The sequence below is a fragment of the Parambassis ranga genome, chromosome 22, assembly GCF_900634625.1.
Source record: "Parambassis ranga chromosome 22, fParRan2.1, whole genome shotgun sequence".
In the NCBI taxonomy this organism is placed as follows: Eukaryota; Metazoa; Chordata; class Actinopteri; family Ambassidae; genus Parambassis; species Parambassis ranga.
In genome coordinates this window covers 13,739,625-13,766,334 of record NC_041042.1, presented here as the reverse complement: position 1 = coordinate 13,766,334, position 26,710 = coordinate 13,739,625, and the positions used below count along the sequence as shown (strand labels likewise).

At 41.6% G+C, this 26,710-nt stretch overlaps 2 protein-coding genes across 2 annotated transcripts; both read left to right on the top strand.

Annotated features, from left to right (window-relative positions):
• Window positions 1-1,075: 1,075 nt before the first annotated feature.
• LOC114427385 (transforming growth factor-beta receptor-associated protein 1) lies at window positions 1,076-6,209 on the top strand. The gene is made up of 11 exons (XM_028395423.1): window positions 1,076-1,969; window positions 2,122-2,316; window positions 2,458-2,612; window positions 3,083-3,165; window positions 3,291-3,629; window positions 3,723-3,780; window positions 3,864-4,007; window positions 4,185-4,319; window positions 4,405-4,549; window positions 4,632-5,053; window positions 5,149-6,209. The coding sequence occupies exons 1-11, from the start codon at window positions 1,288-1,290 to the stop codon at window positions 5,278-5,280; spliced, it is 2,490 nt and encodes an 829-aa protein (XP_028251224.1). The 5' UTR covers window positions 1,076-1,287; the 3' UTR covers window positions 5,281-6,209.
• A 15,539-nt stretch (window positions 6,210-21,748) lies between these two features.
• On the top strand, window positions 21,749-25,849 carry col10a1a (collagen, type X, alpha 1a). The gene is made up of 3 exons (XM_028396185.1): window positions 21,749-21,852; window positions 22,190-22,313; window positions 23,806-25,849. Exons 2-3 carry the CDS (start codon window positions 22,205-22,207, stop codon window positions 25,638-25,640), a joined length of 1,944 nt encoding a protein of 647 aa, XP_028251986.1. The 5' UTR covers window positions 21,749-21,852; window positions 22,190-22,204; the 3' UTR covers window positions 25,641-25,849.
• The last annotated feature ends 861 nt before the right edge of the window (window positions 25,850-26,710 follow it).

Here is a 26,710-nt window from a genome sequence, read left to right as displayed (position 1 = left end):
ATATGCTTAATACATTCAGCTTTAATATTCAAACAGTTCAAAGCAATCATTCAGATAAGTATTCAAACATCAATTAAGCATTCAAAAAGTTATTAAGGTTCTTGATATACAAAGACAAAGACCATTCATATTGTCATCTGGCATAGTCAATTATTATGCAGCTGTTACTGTACTACTTTTACACATTTAAGTCATACAACCTGTCCTTCTTATCAGCCTAAGGTATCATTCCAGCCTCAAATTTTTCATATGGTATATTTCTACACTATTCTTTAAGGGCATTGACTTCATATCGTTCTTGTCTTCAGGTGTTTTTCTTTCATATCTTCCTAATATTTAAATGTTTTCCACTTTTCAAAATAAAAGAGCTTCATCTTTTCAGATTGTTCAACATGATTCAGCAAAATAAATTCCGAGTGCAGATTCTCAAGCAATTCACAGCAATCGTTCAGATTCAGCAAAGCTTCAGCTGCAGCAATTAAACTCGCATTTCTAGTTTATCTTATTCTGCTTCAATAGTCCAGAGGAAGCCTCTGTATGTGTACCTCAAATTATTTATAGAGGAGAGAAGACAAAGTTCAAAGTAACAAATACATAGCGATGAGGTTTGAAATGCAGATCTTGTTATATGACCACAATGATCCCTCAGTCAGTCATCGTTTAGACAATCATTGCAGAAAAACAAAAGCCCTGCTATATTTCTGTTACCTCTTGACCTCATCACACCCATCTCATGCACGTTGTAAACAAACTCAAAGCGGCCATGTGTTTGATCAGCAGATCACTTCCTCTCTCACTTATCCATTATCCACTGACCAAAGCCACCACTTCAGACCCCGCACATACCGGGAGCACAAGCAACTGTAACTGTGGCCACCTCAAAATATCCCCACCATACATGTTGTTTTGATACTTGTAAAAGTTGGTTTTCTTGGTGCGGCTGCTGGATGAGTTGTGTAAGTGTCCTCACATGGCAGGATGAACGTCGTAAAATGCTGACATAAATTTCCTGTCAGGATGTAGTCACATGGGGGAAGTGAAGCGACGTTACACTTCATAAATCTTTTGGAGGAATTAGAGGATGCTTGAACAGCAGCGAGGTAGGGACGTCTACTGTGCATATTTCACAAAAGAAGAAATGTAGCTTTGATTTTGGCAGATATATTTTATAAGACCTTTACACAGTGAAGAGATTTGATATTAAATAACTCCTCCTCTGTGCTCGCTGCTGGTGAATTATTACTTGCTGCATTTGCCCCTTTTTACCTTCATCCATAAATTTTTGCTATGGCTTTTAGAGCTTTTACACAGGCATGTGTCTATGAAAAGCCTGCTGTCTCAAAGGAGAAGGACAAATTCAGCATCCAGTGCCTTGAGTGCTATGACCGGAATATATATATAGGAACTAAAGATGCAACAGTACAGCATATCATTGTTACCAGTAACAAAAATGGAGACAAGAGTGCAGGCCAGAATAAAGCCAGAGAAGGTAGGGCAAGAAAACTAGGCTCAAGCAACTCAGTAGCCCAACTGAGGGCAGTCCCACTTTTCAACCATCTGCTGGTCCTCTGGGACCGAAGCATTACTGCCCTCAACATGTTCTCCTTGGAGCCTGTTCCTGCTCTGAGGAGGATCCAGTACGTGTCTTTGTTTGAGGTGTCGTCAATCGCTGATCAGGCTGCACGTGTGGAGATGGTGACGTCCTCCAGTCGCAGGAAAGTAATCCAGATACATGTGGTGGGAGTGGACAGGTGGGAGGTCGTAAAGGAAGTGCCTCTGGTCCAAGATCCTGTGGCCTTTGCTGTAGATGGTGCGAGCCTGTGTGTTGCTACCAGTGACAGGTATCTCCTCTGTGATATTCAGACTGGAATCAGTGAGGAGCTTTTTCCTCACGATCACAGTAGGCAGCATGTCATCGTTACCTCAGTGGGCCGAGGGGAGTTCCTCCTTAATGGGCCAGGATATTTGGGTAAGAGCTTCCAAAATGCCTCACAGGCTGTGGGGTTTGTGCATCATTATTTAGCTTAACTGTTTTCATATCACTCATGACCCACAGATTCTTCTAGCCAGAGGATATTTATTGTGCCAAGATATCATTATTTCTCCATCCTCATCCCTCAGGCATGTTTGTGATGAAGACAGGGATATGCCAGCGCCCTCCCCTGCAGTGGCCTCAGGAGGTGCTGGCAGCCGGAGTATGTTTCCCTTACATGCTAACCCTGCAGTCCCAAATGCTGTCTGTCTACAGCATGTTAGATCAGCAGTGCAAACAGACTGTGATTCTCAGCGGAGCAAAGGGGCTGCTCTCCACATCAGGTCAAGATCAATTCATCAATCTAGACACAATGCTGGCAGAAAAGCCTGACAAATTTCGGTTTTGTATTGTTTGTTTTTTTTGCACTTGCTGTTTCTGCAAACTGTGTTTCTAAAAAAATACCTAAACAAATCTCCCCTCAGATGGTGTGTTGGTGTTCACAGAGAGAGACATTTTCAGCCTCAGCCTGGTGCCATTCGATGAGCAGATCCAAACACTTGTAGGGCATGAGAGAGTTGAGGAGGCCTTATTGCTGCTGGATGGAGTTCAAAGCCATCATCCACTTGACTCGTACAAGGTGAAATGTGATTTATAGACACACTGTGGGATGCAAAACATATCACTGGTTTGAAACAGGCTGTTACACAGTAGCCTTCAGATGTTATTTCTCAGCAGGTGTTAATGTCATGTTTCATTGCTGCAGAACAGATTGGCTGAGGATATCAAGCTGTAACCCCATTATGTTAATATGAGTTTATTGTAGGTGTGTTCCAGTCGGACGACCACAGATGGTTCCTGACATTAAATGCAGTCTGTGCCATCTCTCAGGTTACAGGTCAAAGATAAAGATGTTAGAATAACTCATCAATGAATCACAGTTCTGCCTCAGAATATGTCCAGTTTTGTGTTATTTGTGTAGCACATTGGCCTTAAGATAGTGACAAAGTCTTCTGCTTCACTTGTTATAGTTCACATATTGGTGCATTAAAATATGTCCATGCAATGTGTGCCTGCTTTAAAATGTGAGTTTTTTTTTTTTACTGGCAGGAGCTGCAGAAGGCTGTCACTTGCCTGGCTGGATTTGTTCATTTTTACCAGGAGGGTTTTTCCGAGGCAAGAGATCTGTTCATGTGAGATAAAAACCTCCTCCTAAAACATGACACTTGAAATTCAAATCTAGATAATTCTTGGTAAAAACTACTCAGTCAAATTTTGTGAAATTGTATCTTTTTCTGTCCACTACCTATATGAACAGTAAAGGTGAGCTGGACCCAAGAGAAATTATCCACCTCTATCCCGACATGCTCAGAGAGGACTTTCAATCTCAACTTCATCAAGTGAACAAGGGCAGAGATCTGCAGGTGCTCCGGCAGGAGGACAGAAACATGTTCCATCATTATCTGGGCTTCTTGGGAGATTTTCTCAGAGCAATCAGAGGGACAGAGCAAGGCATGAAGTGCAGTAAGGAGGTGGACAGCGCCCTCCTGAGGCTGTATGTAGATTTGAATGACAGTGAAAATCTGCAGTTGCTTGTGGGCTTTCCCAATACTTGCAGCCTGGATCACTGTATCCCTGTTCTTGAGCAACACAATAGGTGAAAAGATGACTTGATACGACACTTATAAATCTGGATCTTTTAGTGGTTGTTATAGTTTTCATTAATCACCTTGTGTACTCTTGTTTTCAGATTTTTTGCATTAGGCTGCCTCTATGACAGCCATGGAATGCAAACTGATGCAATACAGGTATCAACACAGAAGAAACACCACACATGATTGTGCAAAGTTTAAGTCATATGAGTATGTTTTAGCTTCCTGTATTCTTATAGACATGGATGAAGATTGCAGATGGCTTCCTCACAGACCCCTCCTGCTCAGACGTGTATGAACACATAGTGAGGACTCTCAGTCAGCTGAAGGACAGACAGACTGTGATGACATTTGTAGAATGGACTCTTCAAAAAAACCAAGAGGTTTTTATTTTTCATTGCCATAACTGAACTGCAGAGGGCAGAGTTTCACAATACAACTATGTGTTATAAAAATAAATACTGCATGCTAAAATGCCACCCACTATATTAACTAAATTGCTTCACTTATGAGCCATATTTGGTTCTTAAATGGAACATTTTCCCCTTTATTTGAAAAAGACAAGTGTGCAGGTTTTCACCAAGCGTGCACCAGATGACCGATTTGAGACACAAGATGTCCTTACACTTTTGGAGAATTATCCGCTGGCAGTGGTTTTGTACCTCGAGTTTATAATTCATGATTTGAACAGTGAGGTGGGTACAGCAGCAGACCCCTAATCTAATAGCCTAACTCCTTTATTAAATGCATGGAGATATGATTGATGCAATCTGCCCCCAGGAGGAGAGATATCACAACCGTCTGGCCCTGGCATATGTTACTCAGACACTGCATGAGGAAAGACAGTCAGATGTGAGGGAAACCAGACGGAAGTTGCAGCAGCTGCTATGGGAATCCAAATTCTTTGACATTCCTACTGTGTATGGTGTGTAGATGCATTATAGGAAAGATTAATCATTAAAGAATCATCAGCATGTTACGGTAAAAGTCTTTTTTTTTAATTACAGAAAGAATAAAATCAACAACCCTGCATGCAGAAAAGGCCATTCTCCTTGGTAGGAGTGGTGAACACTCAATGGCTTTGCAGTTGCTTGTTCACCAGGAGAGAGACCTTCATGCTGCAGAGGCCTACTGCAACCAGGCTGCTCAAGGTCAGGACTCACAGTTTAGGCAGGTCCTGCTGCTCACCCTGCTCCAAATCTACATGAACTCCGGGGATCTCACAGAAGCTGCTGTAGATCTGCTCCACAGTCACCCTCAAGTCTTTGCAGCAGAGAAGGTCATCCAGCTCCTGCCTGAGTCCTGGTCTGTTCAACTGGTCTCCCGGTTTTTAATTGGATCCCTCAGGGAAAACTTCCACCAGAGGCAGATGGTGAGGCTGCAAAAAGCTTTGGCCCAGGCGGAGCTCTTAAGACACAAGGTCATTTGGGTACGTTTAATGACATATTTCACATATTTTTTTACTGCGAAGAACATTTGGTGTGTTCTTGCCTCCTTTTTATGAACGATGTTGCCCTTTTTCAGATCCAGGCCTCCAAAACAAAGTTTAGTGTGGACAAGGAGCAGAAGTGTAAGGTTTGTCAGAGGGACCTTGCAGAGGCACAGTTCATCTATAACCTGCAAGGCGAGCTGATGCATCCAAACTGCACTGGCTAAAGGCACTGATACACCCATCTATTGTCCAAAAAGTGTCTGTAACTATTATTTCAAGCAGCATACGTGTCTCCTTCCTGCCGGATCCTTTTTGTTTCTGCAAACTTTCTACAAAGATACAATTCATGGACCTTGGAACAGGCAAGTTCTCTAATTAGATAAAAGAAAATACATTGTGAAAATAACAGGTTTCAAAAATGTAAAAGAGCAAGCACTGCACTTTCTCTGGGCGACATGTCTGCGCCATATCCTAGGGAAAGTGTAGACAGCAATAGCTATAAAGTGAACTGTGGAGGACACTCAGGGGTATATATATATATTCATATATATTCACTGATCAGACTGCGGCGTTTTACATGAAAACCACGTGTGGTCAACCTGATGACCAAAAGGAACCGTCATCCACAACCAAATATATACATCCCTGCCATCATGGTTTCCACTCAGTATATTTGTCTGCATAGAGTTGGAAATAGAAAGTCAACAAGTTAGAGGCTGCACGTGAGTGACCTTTATTTTATTTTATTGTATTTTTATTCGGGTTATGCATTAATATACATTTATGATTCACCAAAAATAAAAGTCACAATTAGAGGCTTAAACATGAAAAGCAAACAGGCTGAGGAAGTGCAGAGTTTTGGTCCATTTAGTTCACAAGCTAATTTTACAAGTGACCAAATGACTGTCTGCAGCTGTGTATAGAGCATTATTCCTGTATTATTACAGATGTGGATTCCAAATAATAACACACAAACTCCAGCATGTCCTGAATGGAAACCCAGTGCATAAACACATATTATTATGATAGATGACACTATACTTTTGATGTATTCCTGCTGTCATTTTTCCACTGAACCTAATCCTTCTGAGTCTTCTTGAGACAATTTGGACTGAGAGTGACTAATTATACTGCAGATAAACACTGAATTAAAAGTGGGCATGTTGGAAGGGATTATCTCTTTGTGATTTTCTCTCTTAATGAGTTTTTTTCCATTGTTTTCAGAGAGAGTGGTGCTGATATAATCCACACTGTGGTTTTAGAGTGTACCTAGGATTAAAGGCTACACAAAAATTCGCTTAGCTTAAGCTTTAACTTCAAATTTCTCACTTCGAGTAGCTATATTTAACATCTGACTCATATACATAAACTGACCCACAAGACATAAGAAAACCACATTTTCAACGTTCTTTTTATGTGGTTGCAGGAAAATTGCCACATCCACTCCTTCAAATTGGCCCCCTGTAATTTTGATAATCTAAGCATTTAATTTTAATCTGATGTTAAAGTCATTGTCAGGTCTATGCATGAAAAACCTAAAGCTCCTTTTTAAATCTGTATTGAGCCTCTCTCAGTTTATATGGAGGCACTGTGAGGGCCGCTGCTTTGTGACTGGCTGATCTCTGGGCCGTGCCGGATGACCAGTGACCACTGGGTGGACCCCAGACCGAGATTATGTCCACTCCTTCCTTCTCACGGACGTACTCCGGGAGCATTAATGCTGTTTTGAGCACTTGTGGTCATGGTGCTCCTCAAAAATGTTTTTCTCACGTTTGATGTCGACCAACAGCCATAAGTAATCAAAAGGTAAAAATATTCAGACAAACACACCTTCTTCACCACAAAGACTATTTGGTGTTTTTAAAAGATGCTTTCAGTGAGTTTAAGAGTTGGAATCAGTTCGGTGCATGTGACCCTGGATCACAGCAGGGTGCCCCGGGGTGCTACTGGTTGCTGGCCAGATGGCAAATGGACAGTCATGGAGGAAAGCATGGTGGGTACTCAGACATTGGTCTCCCATTATAAATATCCATGTCGCCACAGAGTCAGCACTCAAGGAAGGAAAACAAGAACATTTTCTTCTTGTGCTTTTCTAAATTTAAGAAAAAAAAGTCTGCTGTCTGGGCTGTAGGATGTTAATATAGATTTGTTTTGGATGGACAATGAATAGTTTGTTTATGTTGTTTTTGATAGGATTGACATTTTCTAAAATGAATAATTTTTTGATTAGGAGTTTTACAGTTTAGAGGGCTGGCTTTGAATGACATTCAATCAGAGATGGATGAGTTTGCAAATATATGAGTCTTTCTTGCTCTCTATATATCTGATACCTGCTTTTCCTCAATGAGAGAGCTAGCTCTAAACTCTGTGTAATTCCAGTTTTTACCACAAGATGGGACAGTGAGTCAATAAAGAATCAAGTCTGCCTTCAATTAAACATGAGAAGAAGAAGGATTAGTCCTTTCTAGACAGAAAGCACATTTTATATAAAACAGAAATAACAGTTTAGAACAGAAATCATCCAACAACCAACCTGCTAGATGGTGGAAAAATCGACACAATCTGGCCAGCTAGCCAGCTCTTCAATGTCCATTTGCTGTGTACAGCAACATAAAATGTAAAAAATATGAAGATAGATGTATTCCACTTACACAGCAGTTCTAAAAGCTCATGTGAGGCACATGATGTATTAGGTAATAAAAACGTCTGCAGGTACCTCACTAAACAAAGCCAATGGGAAACATGAATACACAATGTGTCTCTGTGCATCATGCATCATATTTATAGTCAAAGCCACAAATTACTGTATCATGTCCCTTATGACGCATTTTTGGTTGCTGAGAGACAAGGAGAATCTTAATTTGCTGCCCTTTTGGTAGCAATAATAGTAAGGTAGTAGAAAACCTAAATGATTGAACTTTAATTCCCACTTTCCCCGGCAAAACTAATTCTGTAGATATAACTGAACAAGTATGGGAATAAATAGCCAAAGAGGATGATCAAAACATGTCTTTTTTTAACTCCTAAGGCAACGCTCTCATTTTCATGGCTTGCTACCTTGGGGTTTGGCACAGTGCCACTGGGAAAAAAATGTGTAGGGTGGCCCACTGGAGACACTGAGAGCAGAGACGGCAACCACAGACACCCACCCTGCCCTGCTGCAGTGAGGCGAGGGTTATATACATCATACTGTATGGTACTGAGAGTCACACCATGTCTACATGTGTCTCTGTGCCTCTTTCAGTGCTGCAAGTGTTTTTTTCCGATGGGATATTTTCAGGGAGATAGGCTGCCACTTTCAGAATAATTATCTTTGCTGCAAAAATATCAGTTGTTTGCCTTCAGGTAATAAGTTTGCCTAAGAAATTATAATATTGCAACTGCCTAAAGTGCTCAGGGAGTGTATGAAACTTATTCTGAGAGGTGAGGGGGGAGGATGACGGCTCTTTGAAAATATTTGCGTACACATCCAGGTGATATAAAGAAACACTTTATTTGGAACTTAAGAGCATAAAATTAAACAATAAATGTGTTTAGGCTGATTATCTGGTCTCCACCACTTCTTAACTGTGGTAAAAAAACAATGCTGATGTTACATAGATTATTAGTGCATGTGTGAATATATTTCTTTAACTGTAAAGGTCATTACAGGTCCTTTATCTGTTGTTTCACAAAAAATAACGATACATAAATATAGGGATGTCCCGATCCGATCACGCGATCGAAAATCGGGCCCGAGTACGTGATTTCAGACTCGATCGGACTCGGACATTACCTCCCGATCAGGACTCGGATATATTTTTTAGGGCTGTCAAAGTTAACGCTTTCTGTGCAAAGTGGCTCTGTGTCCTGTAGCGCAGAGGTATGACAGTTGTTTTTGGTGCGAGAGGTTCTGGGTTCGAGATCTTGATGTGCTGCGTGCGTGAAATCACACACACACACACACACACGGGTTTTGCCACAACGACTGCCTTTATAGAAAGTATTGGATCGGGACTCGGTATCGGCAGATACTCAAAATCAAATGACTCAGACTCGGACTCGAGGGCAAAAAAACCTGATCGGGACATCCCTACATAAATATATCCCTAAACAACTCTAATAACATAAGTGTGTGTATTTTGTCAGATTAATGACTGGATTGTGTATAAACAGTGAGAGGTTGTTTTTTATACAGACCTGTTGGCAGTCGCATGTGTTTACGCTCCTCTCTTTTAATGACTGAACATCAGGTGGAGAGCTAAGTGGTCTAGCTGTGGTCATCCACCTACATTTACTGAACTTAAAGGCTTGTTTGTGTCTCATTTGCAGCAGTTTAATAAATCTATTTGTGTAAATACACTTAAATATAGGCCTAAGGTATATGTTGTCTCATACGTCTTAATTCAGAGCATCATGTTGCTGATGTTAAGAGGTCAATTAAGGTGCAGGTGATGAATGTATTCCCACCAAAGCGGCTTCATGCTCTTTCCTGTGTGAAAGAAGCGTAATTAAAGCTCTGACGACGGAGGGGCCATGTGTTGGGCACCACTTGGGAGCTTTATCTGTGAGACTGTGCCTTATGTGGTGTTTGACATTACTGATTACAGAGCATGTGCTGCATTAAGTTACTGTTACTGTACCATGGGAAAGTTGAAAAATAGGATCACGCGTAATTAGACATTTAGCACCAAACAAGCCCACAGATGAACACACCCTACACCACAAGAGATGGGCCAGTGAGTTAAAAATGTCCCAACGCCCCCCTGATATCAACCACTGGAGTCTAAAACGCCCTCGTGCTGCTATCTAGGAGTGAACTTACAGTAACCCACACAATAAATGCATGAGGGGGGGGGGGGTGCATAAAATCCGGTAGTTACCCCAGAAGACCTCATTTAATCTGCTGAAGCGACTGCACTGGATTCTCTATATTTTACTGCAAAAAAAGCCCTGTGAGCTTTCATAAACTTATATATAGCAATCAAAGCCCCAATCAGAGCACAGACAAATTAGAGGTATATTGTGCTTAAGCATAGAATTACAATTCTATTTCTACATATCGAACATCTCCGAAAGAATCGAAGGACAGACATTTCAAGGCTTTCATTAACTCCTTCATGAACCCTGCCTACCCTGGAGCGCAGAAGAATGGGACCATTCTCAACTGACGTGAAGCTGCACACCATCTCTGCACTTTGTGGTTTCATGCACCAACACATACCCATACTTGAGGGTATTTCAGGAGTGCAGGAGCATTACTTTGCATCTATAAAAATAAAAATGCAAAGGACAATTCCCAAAGAGTGCCAGATGTTCTCTGAGCAAAGACTAATATGATCCAACTGTAACATTTGTAAACATTTTTATAAATGTTTAAGCCAAATCTGCCTATAGTCCAACTTGAAACTGGATTCAAGAGGTACAATAATAGATCATGGCTTAGCATGGCATTTGCTTGACATGTTAGCTTTGCTTTACAAACATTGACTGTTTACCTGCATGCAACCAAAGCCCACTCAAATATAATCAGCTGTTACTTGGATAAAGAAACAAATGCTTCCTGCACCAAAGTCTTGTCTTTCCTTAAGAAGTCCTTAAGAAGTCTAAAATGACCATAATCTGATTTCTGGGTTGTGAATGCATATCAAATTGCTGTGGGGCCTCATGTCTATGTCTCTTCAAAGAGAATTTTCATCTGAACTTCTTCTACTAGACTCCCTGATATCATCTAACAGCAGTATAAATGGTCGTCATGTGGCGTGTTATTGTGTGGTTCGGGTGTGTTATTTCACACCATTTAGTGTTGATGAAGGACCGCCTTCCCCAGCTTGTATAGCCATAAACCTAACCATCATGTCAGCATGATATCACACAAGCAAAGTGTACACAACGTCATGATTGAACAAGAACTCATAGGATTTTTGGTACCAGTACCTATGAGGTCAATCTATCCTTTATTTTACAACTGACTGAAAAATGAATGATCAAACTGAACATCAAATAGAGCAACATGACTGTATAATATTAACATTTAAAGGAGTATTTTTTGCAAAAGTTTATGAGGCCTTGATGCAACCTGTCACATCCACGTCTACCTATGATTGATTATTTGCTGACCCGTGAGTTCCTCAGCTTTCAGTTTGCGTTCAAACCCTGTGGGTCCAGATACAGCAGTAAATCAAAGAGCAGTCATGGTTGTGGTAACAGCTCTGTGAATCACAGCGTCCTAAATAAAGCTCTCCAGCTTTCCATTGTCTAAACACCAAAAACAAACTCTGAGCTCTATAACATAACACTGTGTATGCTTAACATGTTGCTTAATGAAGCAACAAAACCATGGCAACAGCCACTATTATATGTGTGAGTAAGCCAGAGGAGGCATGTCCTGAAAGCCCATAAAACCTGGGGAAGTACATTTGCACGCTGTGTTCAAATCCTGGGGTAAACAGTGCTTTAAATTTCCAAATGTCTCTCTTTGTGCAACTTCAGTAGATGTTAGAAGATTAAATAGAAAAAGCAAAATATAAGCTTTAATTGGTGTATTATATCTTAAAAAGTTCATTCGTCAGAACAGGTTTTTGTGATTATTATGTTGCTTGTTCTTGCAAACTAATAGAATAAATGTGTATCACATTGTAATATAAAGTACAACACTAAAAATATAAGTTTCTGTTTTTTAAAACAGAAAATGCCTTCCAGCTAAACTCTGTTTTGAAAACATGTTTGACAAAGTGTTTGTGCAAAGTGACGGCACATACATCTTTTCTTTATCCCCAGGTATTTTACAGCTTACTGCTGCATTTCATCACAGAGCAGACAGCCTAAATCATCTATAGGAGCTCACTTTCTTTAACTCTCCTGCAGGAGAGATGTACAAAGAGACTGATTTCCACAGGCTCAGGCTTATGCTAAGCTCTCAGCTGATGTCAAAATGCTACAGACTGACAGACTGGGCAGCTTTTAACTCCCCCACCAAAAAAGCTACCCAGCTTATAATATCAGGTTTTGGCACATGTCCGACCTTTAATTTGGAGAGGGTGTTTCACAGTCACGAGAGATAATAGTGGGTGAAAGTATAGCTTACAGTATGTGTACAGGCATGGAATGTAATTAGTTTAATTTCAATGAAGCAAAAGGCACAGAGGGGATCAAACTCCACAGAGGGGCTTCACGCTGTGTGTAAAGTGAAAGTGAACGCTCTGAAATGACAGTCCTGAAACCATCATTCAATCAGTTAGGTGTTAAATCTCTTTATATCTGCTAGACAAATAACAAATGTGTGCAATTTAGACTCACCTAACAACAGAGCAACAGAGGAGGGCAAACCCATCAGAAAAATGCACTGCAGTACAGCTGATTATAGACATTTTGCTTCTGTGGATAATCACTCATAAACCATGACCTCAGCTTTGGGTCAACTCCTTCTGCAAAACCTAGTTAACGCTGCTGTAAACCGCTGCCTGAACAATTTAGCAGTTTTACCAGTTTCCAGCTTAAAGGTAGGGTATGAGATTTCATTCTGATGCACTTTTTGTTAAATAAGTGTAACTTCTCTTAACAATCCGATAGCAACCAATTAGTTCGGCAGTTTTGCTTTAAAATGAAGAATATGAATCATCTGTAGAAGCTATAAAACACTAAAAACATCAGCCAATCCTCCGGGTGGACCCTGCACGGATTATTGGATGATTGTCACTCTCTTCCTGCTCTGCGCGCACCAGAGAGGTACGTGCAATGATGGCCGAAGGCACAGATCGCAGCTCGTCTTCAGGTAATGCGCGTCCATGTGATTGGAGGCGTGGCTTCGGGGTGAGCTCCGAGAGAAAGGGGCGCGTGTTTACTTTCGAAATCTGGCTGACTCTCACTGAGTTTTCAAAATCTCCTACCCTACCTTTAACTATCTGCACCAAACACCAGGCAATAGTTTTACATTCAAATGCAAATGTATCATTTGATATAAAGTTTACTATGCACTGAATGGATTTACTCTCTGCAACACCTTCTCTAGATGTACGGTACCAAAGAGTGGTAGTGCAGTGGTTGGGACTTTGGTGCCTTTAGTGGCCATTTAAGAAAGTGCAGCTCAGTTGGTGCTTGATTCAAATCTACATGTGGTAGCATTAATAAATTAAAAGACTGTGCACATCTATTTAAATTATAGAATAAATCATTAGTGGAAGAAACAGATGGTGTTGAATATTTTTTTTATTCACTGCTACAACCAAAGTAGTTACAGCCTGGAAATGTCTGGTTTGGCTCTCTGAGTGAGATGCACACAGCAGCACAGTCTGCTTGGGAAAACATGTTTGATCAAATGTTCTGTCCCTATATGAGGCAGCCACTTGAGAAAGCTGCTGCCATTTAAATGCTACTGCAAGATTTTCCAGACACAGTCCACCTGTCTGTCTGGCCTCAAGTGGGATTCAAGCAGCAGCTACAGCCCCCGTTTTATTCAACCACATGCTGTTGCAATCTGACCAGAAAGCGACTAGACCAATGTAAACACAGCAGCAGAAAAAAAAAGTGACCCAGTATTAGGACTGTAATTCTGTCTTCCTCCACCACAGGACCTCAGACTTCCACATTTGGATATTTTGTTTGAAATACAGAACTGTAAATAGCTGAAAGAAATACCAATTGGAAAATCTTTAAAGTCTTATAATTCCCATTCAAGCCCAGTTTGCACTTCACCTTGTTCCATCCAGACTCAACTGTCCAGCAGTCACTGCCATAGAAAGACATACTGTATACTTACAGGTTTTAGATGTTCCTTTAAAGAAAAGCCCATAACCATGGAAAATGGTATTTACAGTAGCTGCATTATCCAGGGAGAAAAAAAGGAGATTCAGTACAGGAATTATAGAAGAGATTAACAGAGGCTCTTTGTCGGGAAAGAAGGTCAGAGACCCAAAATAGTCATCAGGCCTGTCCTAGAAAGATCTTCCAGCAAGCAAGCAGTCATTGCAGTTAAACCTATACATGCTGCAATTGAGGGAGAGATCTCTGGGAAGTGACATTATAATTATTATGTTAAGAGGATGGGAAAGTTTTACATGGGGACCAAGCCGGTTAACAGGTCTACAGTCGCGGTCACTTAAGACAGCTGCAGTGTGCCGAAATTACAGAGCACAGTGACTCACACTCTTTCTGTGTTTAAGACCATTGGGCTCAGCGCGGGATGGGACGAGGCCTCACAGTGAAACAGGCTCTCCACAGAGAAACTGTTGGCTCATCAAAATAACAAACTTTTTGTTCTGCAGACCACCTGGAAGCTTTCATTTCTTCTGTCATTATTATGAATGTTGATCTACTCTGAGAGCAAAGTGAACTCAGAATTTTGTATGATTTGACGCCCCAGAAAAAAAAAGAGCTTTTCCAAATGTGCACATTTATTGTATATTATCCTGAACTGCAGAGTTACCTGTTAAAAATCTGTGCTTTAACAGCCCATTTCACATAAATGCAGGCCTAATAGCTCCTTTAAAGATGTGCTAAGCCATGACTTTCTTTGTGAAGAAAAGGTTAAATTGCTTGTAATTTCACAGCATCATGTAGAACTGCCAAAGTTCAGTCCATATGTCTCAACTGTGACACGGTCAATTTTAGCAATATGAGCGATTTACACTTTGACTGCACATGTGTTTTGTCTGAATGTCAGGGGCGGTCTCAGATGACTTGTGGTTAGACAGGTTTAATGCTCTGTGGTTCCCCTGATGGGAGGTGATCAAAAGCTGCACTGAAGGCAAGAAATACCTTGGACCCATGCTGTGTCAGACAGCTTTCTCTTTCCACAAGCGCAGACCACGTGAGGCAAACTGGACAAACTTATACAACACAAATGTTTTTTGCTCTTAGGATCCACCTTTGGCACATCTTTTCAAAATATCCTTTGAATATGAAGTCTGGTGTCCATAAAAACCCCTTAAACAAACACAACGAGAAGCCAACTACCAGCATGCAAACCCTGTGGAATGAAAGTTTGTGTGTTCTTGTCCTGATTTATTCTGGGCTGTTCTTATGTCTGTGGATGACCAATAACAAACTCCAAAACATCTGCAGCGTCTGAGCGATTGTTGTTCAAACAGCAAGAGCCAGTTGAATACTTGAACGTTGGCTTCATGGCAAGACTTCTGACTTCTTGGTCACATCTGACTTCAGCTGAAAAAAACAACTGCATATTTGCCATTTTTAAAATACTCTAAATGTGTAGAGGTTAGTGTTTGTTGTTTCCCTCATTATTGCTTTCATTGTTCTTTGAATTGGAGCTTGATGAAGAGGCTTTGATTTTTTTTCAATTACAGACAAAACCAATATAACTCAGACACAACAGCCAACTCAGAGCAGCAATAGGAAATGAGAATTGGGTTTTAAAAAGGTGGTTCATAAGCATTAGTTTGCATGCTAAGACAGGTTGAAGTGTGCAGTGCCAAGATCTGCTCCCTTTGGACCAGAGAGGATAAATTCTGAGTCTGTAAACTATTACACTAGGTTACTATGTTCCTTATTCACAAGTTTCAACTGCTACTATGATCCAAAAGCCTAAAGGGCAACAAGAAAAATGCTGCAAGATGCACTATAAGAACAAGCGACTGGTGCAGTTTCTACTGGAATCCTTGGCTCCTTAACAAACTGTATGGACCACAAATCCAAACTTTATTGCACACCTTCTACAGGATAAGAGTTCCTACTGCAACCAAAACTTGTCCAAGAATCATTTGAGGAAGGGGACAAAGGTAACTTGGCATCCCTACTACCCATTTTCTAAACAAATGTAGCTCTCATCGTAAGTTCAATCTTGAAGACTCTATTTCACATCATCCACCACTTATCGATATCCGCTTCCCTCTCCCTCTTCACCATCCTCGCACTCTCGCTTTCACTGCACTGCACTTCCTCTAGTGACCTCCCACATGGTCAGGTGTTTAATAGATGGCACCTCCCTCACCAATCAGCTGTCGATCTGTATCTCTCCTGCCCAATTATAGCGTAGCAAGAAATTTAAAAGCCTCTGTCTCTTCTCCAGCTGCCTCCTGATCGAATCCGGCAACCCTCCTCCACCCCAAGCACCTCCCGATCCATGCAGTTCAAGGCCTCCTCTCTCCTGCTCTCCTGCTTCTACACCACCACCAGGTCTAGACCTGGATCAGCGGCCTCTCAGCTTGAGCTTTCCCCCCTTTCGGACGTGGTCCTCGCGACGGGGTCTAGGACGCCAATGCACATTCACAATTATTGTATTAATAAATCTTTCTCATTCAGTTTGCTGAGTCTCTCATGATTGAACTGAGCATCAGTGAGGTGTTTGATCTATTGAGGACCAACTTACAACTCAAACAGACATGCTTTAATATTGCCTATTAACAGGAAGTACGTGCCTGTGTGTAAGTAAACAGGAGACACAAGAAGGATTGTTTTTTGTCTCGCTAACTGTAAAAAAACTCACAACCTGACCACAGCCTGATGTCAAATTCAAGCTTAAAACTCAAGTAAGGGCACTCTTTATATATTATTATTGCTACTACAATATTCTTAGTAGAGCGTGAACAGGATGATACTGTTTGTGTATATTATATAATCTGGAAGGATTCCCATTTAGACACAGTTTGGACTTCTGTTTCGGGCTCTGAGGTATCAGCCCACACAGTGTCCATCAGCCAGCAAAACAAACCTCTAAAACCACACCGGATTCAGCGCTGGCTGCTGCATTGTTTTGGCCGTACTGTACGTTAAACTTCAGCTAGCTCCCTGTGGTCATGTCTTAATATACAAATGTGACGAGCAAAGATATGTGAATTGTGTGGGCACTAACTAACAGTTTGGCTTCAATACTTATTTTTAAGGCAGACATGGCCGGAGCCAAATATAGTTTGCAGAAAAGAACACTTGTCTTGGCTCTCCATAGGTCATTATCGTGCAGCGCTAACTATCTGCTCTAGAAGATGAGGTGACAGTGTGTTGTATAAACATTGTTTCTTGGTTGTCACTTTGCATTTCAGGCGCAGGAGGTGTCATTGCACGGCCACATATTCCAACAGAACTGTGTGTGCTCTAGTCAAACATAATCATGAAGAGACAAGTCAAATATAAATCCACCTCTGCTCCTCCTGTCTCTAACACACTTCTCACAGGTTGTTTTGGCTGTGAGCTGGCTGCCTGACACAGACAGCAAAACCTGACATTTTCGCAGGCTTGTTGTACAGGATTATCCTTAAATGCAGGACTCTGCCACCTACGCTTAAGCTTTGAAGATCCCATTAAGGTTCTTTGATTCCTTTAAATGATCCCACAATAAGCAGATACTTCTGGCAGTCTGTCTTCTGTTAGGCTGTGATTTTTTAAAAGAGATTTAGAACAAGAAGAGAAGAGTAATGATATATTGAACACCAAGCAAAGATTGTTTCCTTGCTCCAGGACACAACAGTGGAACAAAATGAATCTTTACATGTTCTTTTGACCTTTTTACCTTTGTAGTAAATTTTGTTTTGCAGCCCCTCATAAACTGTCTGGCTGGGTACTTCTGGGTAAATTAGTTTCTGGCTGCTGCCGCTCTGAAGGTCTGATTTCCCCTGCTAAACAAAGACTAAAAAAAGCTGCTTCAAACCAACTGCTGATTCAGACTTTTCCAGAAATAAACCTACAGCAAAATGACCTATGGTAACAGAAACAATCAAATCAGACATCGCAGCACTTGACTTGGTTGACTGGCAAAGAGCGGGTCCTCACTCTGAGGCGTGTGTGCAGCAGCAGGCAAACCGGTGATAAAATCACAAGCAGCCAGGGAGCGCCAAGTTCCAACTTATCGACTTAATTACATAGCAAATTTCATGTGTTTACACAATAAAACACACGAAAGTCAAAAACTGAAGAAACGCTTTGATGTCAACAGCTGCATGCACTCACACCTGGGTGCTGCTGAACGACACCCGCCTGCTGCTTTACCATCCGTCCCTCCATTTCCCCATCATTCTGGGTTTCTAACCGGTGACCTCCCAGACATCAGCCCTCATCTCCAAGGCTACCGCCGCCACCATTTTTCAGTTACTTTTACACTTCCGGCTCCTTTTGGGTCCATGTTTGTTTTCAGGACCCTGTAATTTCCCCACCAATCACTCACAAGGGCCCCCGTCAAATCTGCCATTCATAAAGTTTAAAGTAGTTCTTAGTGGTCCGTGGAGTTTATTGAAACATTAAATTTGTATCCCAGCAGTGATGGTGTATCTTTAGCCATTGCTTTACTCACGTGCTCTGCTGGGTCCCCTTACATCAACCGTCAATTATGTTCTTCTTGCTGGGTGTGGGTTGAGCCTCGGTCAGCATGGCCCAAAAAACCAGAAACATCAATTCCTGGGCAGTGAAGCGAACAAAAACAGACAAAATGCAAAACCTTTCTTTCAAAGACTGTTATCATTGTAGAGTATGAGTACAAACATCATTAACATTGCCAGTAACGTTGTCCAGCAGTGCTCCAGGGGGAATTCACTTAAATCCATGGGCTGTTGTTAGATACGGTTGAAGGCCTGAGCAGCAAGCAGGACCTCAGAATGCCAGCTTATGTCCTCTGCTGAGGGGTCAGTTGAAGAAACTTTGCCCTGTCACTGCTTCCCAGGCTTATTTTATCTTTCTTTACAACCTATTTCTGTTGAGCAAATGAGAATTGTTATGTCTCTAAATAGGAATTTGCGGTTAACAAAGAGCTCCAAGAACAACAGTCTTAGAACAACTATATTTCCCTCTGATTCAGAAGTTAGTTATGCTTTCAGGATGCAATTTAAAGACACCATGTGGTGGAAAAAAATGTGTTTTACCCTGATTTTCCTTCAATTCTTTTCTTTATCTTCAAATTGACATTACGGTGTTTACCTCTACTATCTGTTTAAGTCATGATAATCTACCGACATGATGATGTTGTTTGATGTTTGGTCCGAATTATAGACTTCTTCTTCTTCCTCTCATTTTGTGGAGTGGTCACAGATTACCCCATCGTGTGGTAGGCAGTGGAATAACACAATCGTACAGTCCGTGGCTAGGCGGTTAGCATGCTAACTTCTGTAGAAGTTTTGATTAGAGGAATGTTTTTTAATAAACTTACTTGTAAATGTAAAACACGGATAGAAATCAAATAAATGTCAACTTTGGTCTCAGTCAGTTTGGGTGTGTTCACAGTTACGTTAGTTTTCGTCAGTGACACGAAACGAAAGCATTTTACAGTGAGGGACTTGCGACATTTTAACAGCAAAGCGACGTCACCACCTACAGTTTGAAGACTGTTAACCTAATTCCTAATGGTTATTACAATGAAGCCTGCCAACCACATCAAGCTGCTGTGGTTCTGTAATGAGCAGAGCAGAGAGAGTGTTGCCGTGCACTTTCACAGCCTTCAATTCTGCTTCTATAAGCACAAGGACACAGAGTCCTTCTCAAATAAGTGCAGTGGCGTGTGTTTAAAAAATAAAAAATATGCTGTGAGGTTATAAACAACATCCAAATTACACTGTTAATTTGAAGTTTTCCTCAAGCCAATGAATACTCGGGTTTCAAAGCTCAACATGAACATGTCTGTGTCTCTTACAAGCTCTCATGCAGATGCAGATTGTTTTTTTTATACATAAAGAGATGAATCATTGTTTTCAGAACATCAAACTAAAAACATCTTGCGCAGTGGTTGAACCATGTTTAAAAAAACATAAATAAACTGAAATGATTTGAACCTATAAACATATAAAATTCTAACTCTACCCTCTGTTGCTCTGTCATTTCATCTAAATCTGACTAAAGCTGGAACGGCTGGGCCTCCTCTGAGGGCACAAGCATAGAGAGATTTCAAAATAATATAGTATAGTTAAAAGATATCAAAAGTAGTGGCACACTGGTGTGGCATTCACCAGCCATTTATTCAAAATAGAAAGTATCACTTGCAGGATAAACATGACTTTCCACAGCTGATAAAAAAAGAACCAAGATGTGCACTCAAAATAAAAAAATGTGATTTTATTCATATTTTTATATTGGCTTGTATGTGGTGATGTGATATTTCACAGCCTCAGGGAGTCAGTTAGTAGTCTGTAACTTTGCTGCACTCCCTTCTGAATTTCAAACATTTAGGAATGAAGATCACAAATTACATTATGTTTTATTTGACAGGAAGAGTGAACTTAAACATTGCTTGCCAAACATGATTAAGTGCTATAAGCCAGGGATGGTAGCACTTTGGAAAATTGCAGATAATTTGATCTAATTTACAAAAAAAGAAGGGGGGGTTCAAACAAGCCGTGTTGTAGAATCTTTAATTATACCCCTGCTGAAAGATGTCTGTCACCGTCACGTGCAGCAGAGACGCCTCATATAGAAACTTGATGAAAGCCCTCAAACATCATCATCATCTCTGCAAATATACACATGTTGTCAGCAGTATGTATGTATGTACATTTGTACATTGTGAGAATGCAGGAAGAACATAAATGGCTGCGTGTAGAGGAGGATTTTGGGATGGGACATGGACTACCCTACACATCGTTTATGGCTACTTGTGTGTTTGAGAACATGTGATTATTTGGGTGTATGCATTTCCTATGTGGCTGGGGAGAAATTGAGAAATTACAGTTGGAAGTTCTCAAAGTAAGCAAGGCAAGGTGGAGGGTGAGGGCGAGGGAGGATAATACTGGAGGATTGAGTTGATTGAGGAAATACAACATCGTGACAGAAACCAGCTTTAATTGTAGGAACAGGACTGAAAACCTCTGATGATGTACATGCACTGAGGGCACCAAAAATAACAAGTGGCCACAAGGGCATGGTCCCTTCTCTGCAGCACCTCAGTCTCTAAAGAGGGGCTGTGCATCAGTAAAAACTGCCCTCTGGTGTATGAACGTGAGTACTGCATATTGGGGCTGTTGCACACTGAACTGCTTTCACGGGGCTGCACAGAAACAAGCCAAATGTCTTTTCCAGCGGCTCCTTTTTTTGGCTTTATTAGCTGTTTTGAGGGTGAAACACTTACAAAAATACACAAGTTAAGAAAAAGTTTTGGGCTGAAATCAAGGCCTCTTTGTGCTCTCATGGCCACAATAAAACTAAATATATCAAACGTGTGACAACCTGAAATAGGGGGCGACCAAAATCATCCTCCCTGGCATGTCTTTCCCCACCACTTCCTTTGTTTATGTTATCAAGGAGGTGCCCAGACAGTCAGGAAAGGTTAAGGCCAGTTTCCGCCAGCCGGCTGGACAAGATGTAATTTTGGAGATGAGTCTTGTACTGTACATCCTCAATGCACGCTTTGTGAAGAAGCACAGGTGCCACTAAAGTGTTTTTATAGATCTATTTTCAGACATTGTTTTATATTTAAACAGAGGGGGTCGTTAGGTGTAAACATTTCCTGAGAGTTTGTAACTTTTAAATGTTGCTGAAAAGATGTAAATATAAGAAAAAATGAGTTTGTTCCACCTGCAGAGCATGTTTGTGTGCTTGCTTTATGTGTTCATTTATTTATTTGCTTTGAACAAGATCATGTTGTCGTTCAAAAAGACGACTGAAATAAGTGATAATCATGTGTCTGGATACTCATGGAAGCACCCTGATGTGACATGCCCGCTTTGGGCAGATCTCTCAGCTAATTACAGCCTAGCTCTGAGGAGGGAGGTACTTGCATGGTGGGGGCTTTTTTTTTAATGATGTGAGGGATAGATATAGTATAAATACCCACATCATGGTACTGAATTGCAGCATATCCTCAGTTGTGCTCCTACCCTAAGGATATACAGCAGCACCAGGAGCTCACTGGTGCTGAAGAGATTTTGTTTCCCTCTCCTTGGATGCCGGTATGTGTGACTTTCTCTTCCTTTCTAAATCTATGGAGAAGTGTAGACTTTATCCAGGCCTTGAGCCATATACCTATGGAAGAGTGGGGAAATAAGGCAAACTTTGGTGGGCTTGGAGCTTTATCAGAGAGTCTGGAAGGATGCAGGATGCTCTGATAGGAAACTTTAGTTTTGTGCCCTACTATCTGCTACATATCTTATTGTTGTCTACTTTCCTTTCTTTACAAAAAGCATTGCTTTTACCTTAATTTGTTTTTAATCTGTGTGTTAACTAAAACATGCCTGTACCTTAAAACACTTTGGACTGACTCTTTCTCTTCTTTATTTCTTCCTGCAGGTTTGACCTTGCAAGATGGACATAAGAATAGCGAGTGTCCTCCTTTTCATTGTGGCCTCTGCAGCAGCCCATGGAAAGGGGTACGTGGTAAAGAAGGTGATGCCCTACCCTGTGAAGAGCCACGGTAAGAATCAATGCCTCTCACTCATGCCAAAAACCTTTAAAAACTCTTAACAGTCTTGCAAAAAAATCAGCACTATTGTTGATTGCAGTTGAGTGTGCAAGTGCAGCTTTGGACAGCATCTGTCCAAAGCTGCACTTTACTTTGAAAATTACACTCCACCTTGCGCTGGACCAGTCTTGCATTCTGATTGGCTGACAGCAGTTTGCATGCCTCTCCAATCACATAGTCTATTCAGATCAGTGCAGAGCTTTATGCTTTATGCACTTTCTGGAAATCTCTTTAAAAACATCGAACCCTAATCTTTATTTAGAGTCATCACTTTTTTATTCATTTTATTTATTTGAATTTAACATGCTCAGCACAGCATAAACACTTTTCACACCTGCTTTCTCTGGTACAAATGATCAGCTTTGTTTATTGTCTTATGTCTTTCGTTTCTATTTTTTCAAAAAACAAAAATTGATGTGCATATGAAACAGTGCAACCGATGTGTTACTCCATTTAGCTTGCTCATATTATATTTCATGTTAGTGAAGAAACAGCTAAATGAGACTTCTTTAAGGTTTTCTTTGCAAAGCAAGAAGTTTCAGATTTCCAGGATATTCAGAGACGTACAAAAAATGGCCTAACTCTTAAAGTATATATATTTTATTGTGGTCTTCCTAAAATGCGCAAAATACGAAATGTTGCTTTTGTGTAAATCAACATGCTGCTATTTTCATTTGAGAAAAGTAGCCGTTAGCGAATTATTTTTAGTTAGACACTGACAATTAGAGTCCAGTCACCCAGCAATGTGGTTTGTTTGGGTGTGCCTGTTTAACACAGAAGTAGAAACATCTGTTTGGCTTTATCCACACTAAGCTAGAGTTATCCACAGGGTGAGCCTTTTACACTCAAACACGTGACCACATTAAGGCTGCAAATAAAAAGCACTCCCTCTCATTTGGACCTAAGTTTTATAAACAGGGCGCAAGATGCCTCTTAAAATAGTCATAATAAAAGTGCAACAGGTTGTTTTTTTTATGTAAAATTTGTTTTATTATATTATAATAAATATATATAGTGTACATATATGCAAATAAAACAATACAGACACATTTTCTATAGGTATTTTTGAAGAATTTACCTCAGAATTCAAAATGTCATCAGCATCATTGGCTTCACAATGTTTCATAAAACAAGCCCCACCTACAGGAAACAGATCCACTCAGTAAATAGTGTCTTAACCAGGACAACAACACCCATTGGGTTTTTATTAAATGTTGCAGTTTGTCAAAAGCTACCTTGCACATTTGATTTGGATGGAATGTAATTATAGACACTGTATCCCATGAGGTACCTGTGTGAATTTACAATCTGAGTTGCATTAGACACACACATACATATATTAGTACATTTTTAATGGAATGATGTGACAAACACTGTGTACTTTCTCTCTGTGTCTATTGTTTGTTCTGGTGGTACTAATGATGGTCACTGTTTCTCTTCACAGTGGTTTCAGTGGCAGGTGAGCCTGGTCCTCCAGGTGAGCCTGGCCCCGAGGGACCTGCTGGCCCTCCTGGCCCTCCAGGTGAAGATGGCGAAGGTGAGCGTGGACCCCAAGGACCTCCTGGACCTCCTGGACCTCCTGGCCGCTCCATCGCTGGCAAACCTGGATCTCCAGGTGGACCTGGCAAACCTGGCAGCTCTGGAGAACCTGGTGAGAGAGGAGATACTGGAGCCCCTGGCCCCCAGGGACCTAGGGGATCCCCTGGACCTTCTGGAAGCCCTGGACCAGCTGGTCTCTCTGCTACTGGCAAACCTGGTCCTTCAGGTCTACCTGGAGCAATGGGTCCCAGAGGAGAGCCTGGTCTGAAAGGACATCCAGGTGTGCCTGGACTGCCAGGTGCTAAGGGTGATACAGGGGTGGGAGTTCAGGGACCTCAGGGTGAGACAGGACCTCAAGGACCTATGGGCCCAACTGGTGCACCAGGTGCATCAGGAGTTGGAAAGCCAGGAAAGACAGGTGCTCCAGGTGAGTCAGGAAAGCCAGGTAGTCCAGGTAGTGATGGTGCCCCTGGTCCTATGGGACCACAGGGACCTAAGGGACACACTGGTGCCCCAGGTGTTGGTCTTCCAGGTAAACCAGGTGAGAATGGTGCCCCAGGTCTTCCCGGTCCAGGTGGCCCTAAAGGCCACCAGGGATCTGCTGGAGCCCCTGGTGCCCCTGGAGTTCCCGGATATGGAAAGCCAGGTGCAAATGGAGAGAAGGGTGAGAGGGGAGCTACAGGTAGCACAGGTGCCCCAGGTCAAAAGGGTGATCAAGGTCCAACAGGATACACTGGCGCTACCGGTGCTACTGGCCCAACTGGTCCTGTTGGACCTCAGGGTGAGACAGGTGCCCCAGGTGAGCCCGGTGCTGGTGGCCCTAAAGGTGACACAGGTGCAACTGGACCTCAGGGACCCAAGGGACCCAAGGGAGATCAGGGACCACAGGGTTTCCAAGGCAAGCAGGGTTATCCAGGCGCCGCTGGTGCTCAAGGAGGTAGAGGGGCCACAGGAGCTACAGGTGACAAAGGTAATCCAGGTGCCCCAGGTATCCCAGGTGCCCCAGGTATTCCAGGCCCAGCTGGACCCAAAGGTCATCCTGGCCGTGCAGGTGAGCAAGGTGCTGCTGGATCTGATGGTTCTCCCGGTCCCAGAGGACCTGCTGGACCTCAAGGTTCAGCTGGAGCTCCTGGTCTTAAGGGACACCCAGGTCTTCCTGGTGCTCCTGGCCCTGCTGGTTTGGCTGCTAAGGGTGTCCCTGGACCCCAGGGTCCCCCCGGTGTGCCCGGTGAGCCTGGAGCTGATGGTGAAGCTGGCCCAGCTGGTCCTCCTGGTCCCCCTGGTCCTCCCGGTGAGGTTGTGTTTGAGAAGGGTATGGGAATGAGTGAGGTTATGGTCAAGTCCCCCATGTCAGCTTTCACTGCATCTCTGACCTCCCCCTACCCTGCTGCTGGCAGCCCCATTAAGTTTGACCATATAGTGTACAATGCTGAGAGTCACTATGACCCTGACACCGGCATTTTCACTTGCCAGGTTCCTGGAGTGTACTTCTTCTCCTACAGCATCCATGTTAATGGAGCTCATGCCCTGGTGGCTCTGTACAAGAATGGCCAGCCTGTTATGTTCACTTATGATGAGTACAACAAGGGCTTCTTGGACCAGATGTCTGGTAGCGCTGTGCTCTTGCTCGATGAGCAGGACACAGTCTACGTGCAGATCCCTGATGATGAGGCCAATGGTGTCTTTGCTGCCGAGAATGTCCACTGCTCTTTCTCTGGGTTCCTCATTGCTTCAACGTGATACGTTGATTGAGTCGTTCCCAAAAGCCAACCAACTAAATTTGCAATCTATTTCTCAAAGTAAACTCCCTGTTCAATTTTCCTCAACCCAACAGACAGGCAGTTCACCCTTCTTTGAGGAATAGTAGCATCTCGACTTGAAAACAATAAATAGGTGCTTAGAAGAAGGAAAACTAATTTATGAAAACAGGTGATCAGGGATGGGGGAAGCAATCCACAAAGTTACCAGTGAGCTTTTGTAACGGAGACAGCATGTGAAATGAGGTGTTATAACTGTGTTGTATCCTTACTTTTTTTCTTTTCCATTCTGTTCTTTTATACTGACTTCAACTGGTGACTCTTAATTTAGTGTTTGTTTTGTTTGTTTTTGTACAACCTTGGGTTTTTTTTGTTTATTTGTTTTGTTTTGTTTGGTTTATTTTTTTGGGTGACCAGTAATCTAATTAAAAGTACACTAATACTTTTTTTTCTGTGCAACATATTGTAACTAAATGTGACTTGAACATATTGTGAAATGATGATGGTCAAATTGACCCTCATATGAAATAAGTCACCAGAATACTGTCAAGCAAACACAAACTGTTTAACAGCAACATTGTTATAACCCTGGACATGCATTTTGTCATGTAAAGCATAATGACCAAATAAATGATGTCTTAACAAATGGTTTTGTCTCAGAATCATTTTTTGCTATTTATTTGCTAATCAATTCTTTATTTAAGTTATAATAATAATAAAAAGAAGATTACTATGTAACATATACATAGTATTTTTTTTCTTGCAAAATACTCATAAATCTATTAAACACTTAGAGGTATTTAATAAAAAGATATTTTTACATCATCATAGCAATATTGACCAACAGCCTTTGAAGGATAAATGTCTGAAAGGTAAAAATAAAAACTGTTTTTGTTGAATCCTAGCTGTGAGTTTATGTAATAAAAGTTGAACATGTTATTAGTTTGATATGTAGATCGGTGGGACATGCATCACATGGGTTGACCCTGCAGCTCATTTACTGCAACACTCATGCTGCAAAAATGATTTAATACATTGTTCAGTAATGAAATG

Coding starts and splice junctions, on each gene's coding strand:
- LOC114427385 (XM_028395423.1), top strand. CDS start 1,288: ATGGCTTTTAGAGCTTTTACACAGGCATGTGTCTATGAAAAGCCTGCT. Junction 2,613..3,082: donor ATCCACTTGACTCGTACAAG/GTGAAATGTGAT, acceptor TTTTACTGGCAG/GAGCTGCAGAAGGCTGTCAC. Junction 4,008..4,184: donor CTCTTCAAAAAAACCAAGAG/GTTTTTATTTTT, acceptor TATTTGAAAAAG/ACAAGTGTGCAGGTTTTCAC.
- col10a1a (XM_028396185.1), top strand. CDS start 22,205: ATGGACATAAGAATAGCGAGTGTCCTCCTTTTCATTGTGGCCTCTGCA. Junction 22,314..23,805: donor CTACCCTGTGAAGAGCCACG/GTAAGAATCAAT, acceptor TTCTCTTCACAG/TGGTTTCAGTGGCAGGTGAG.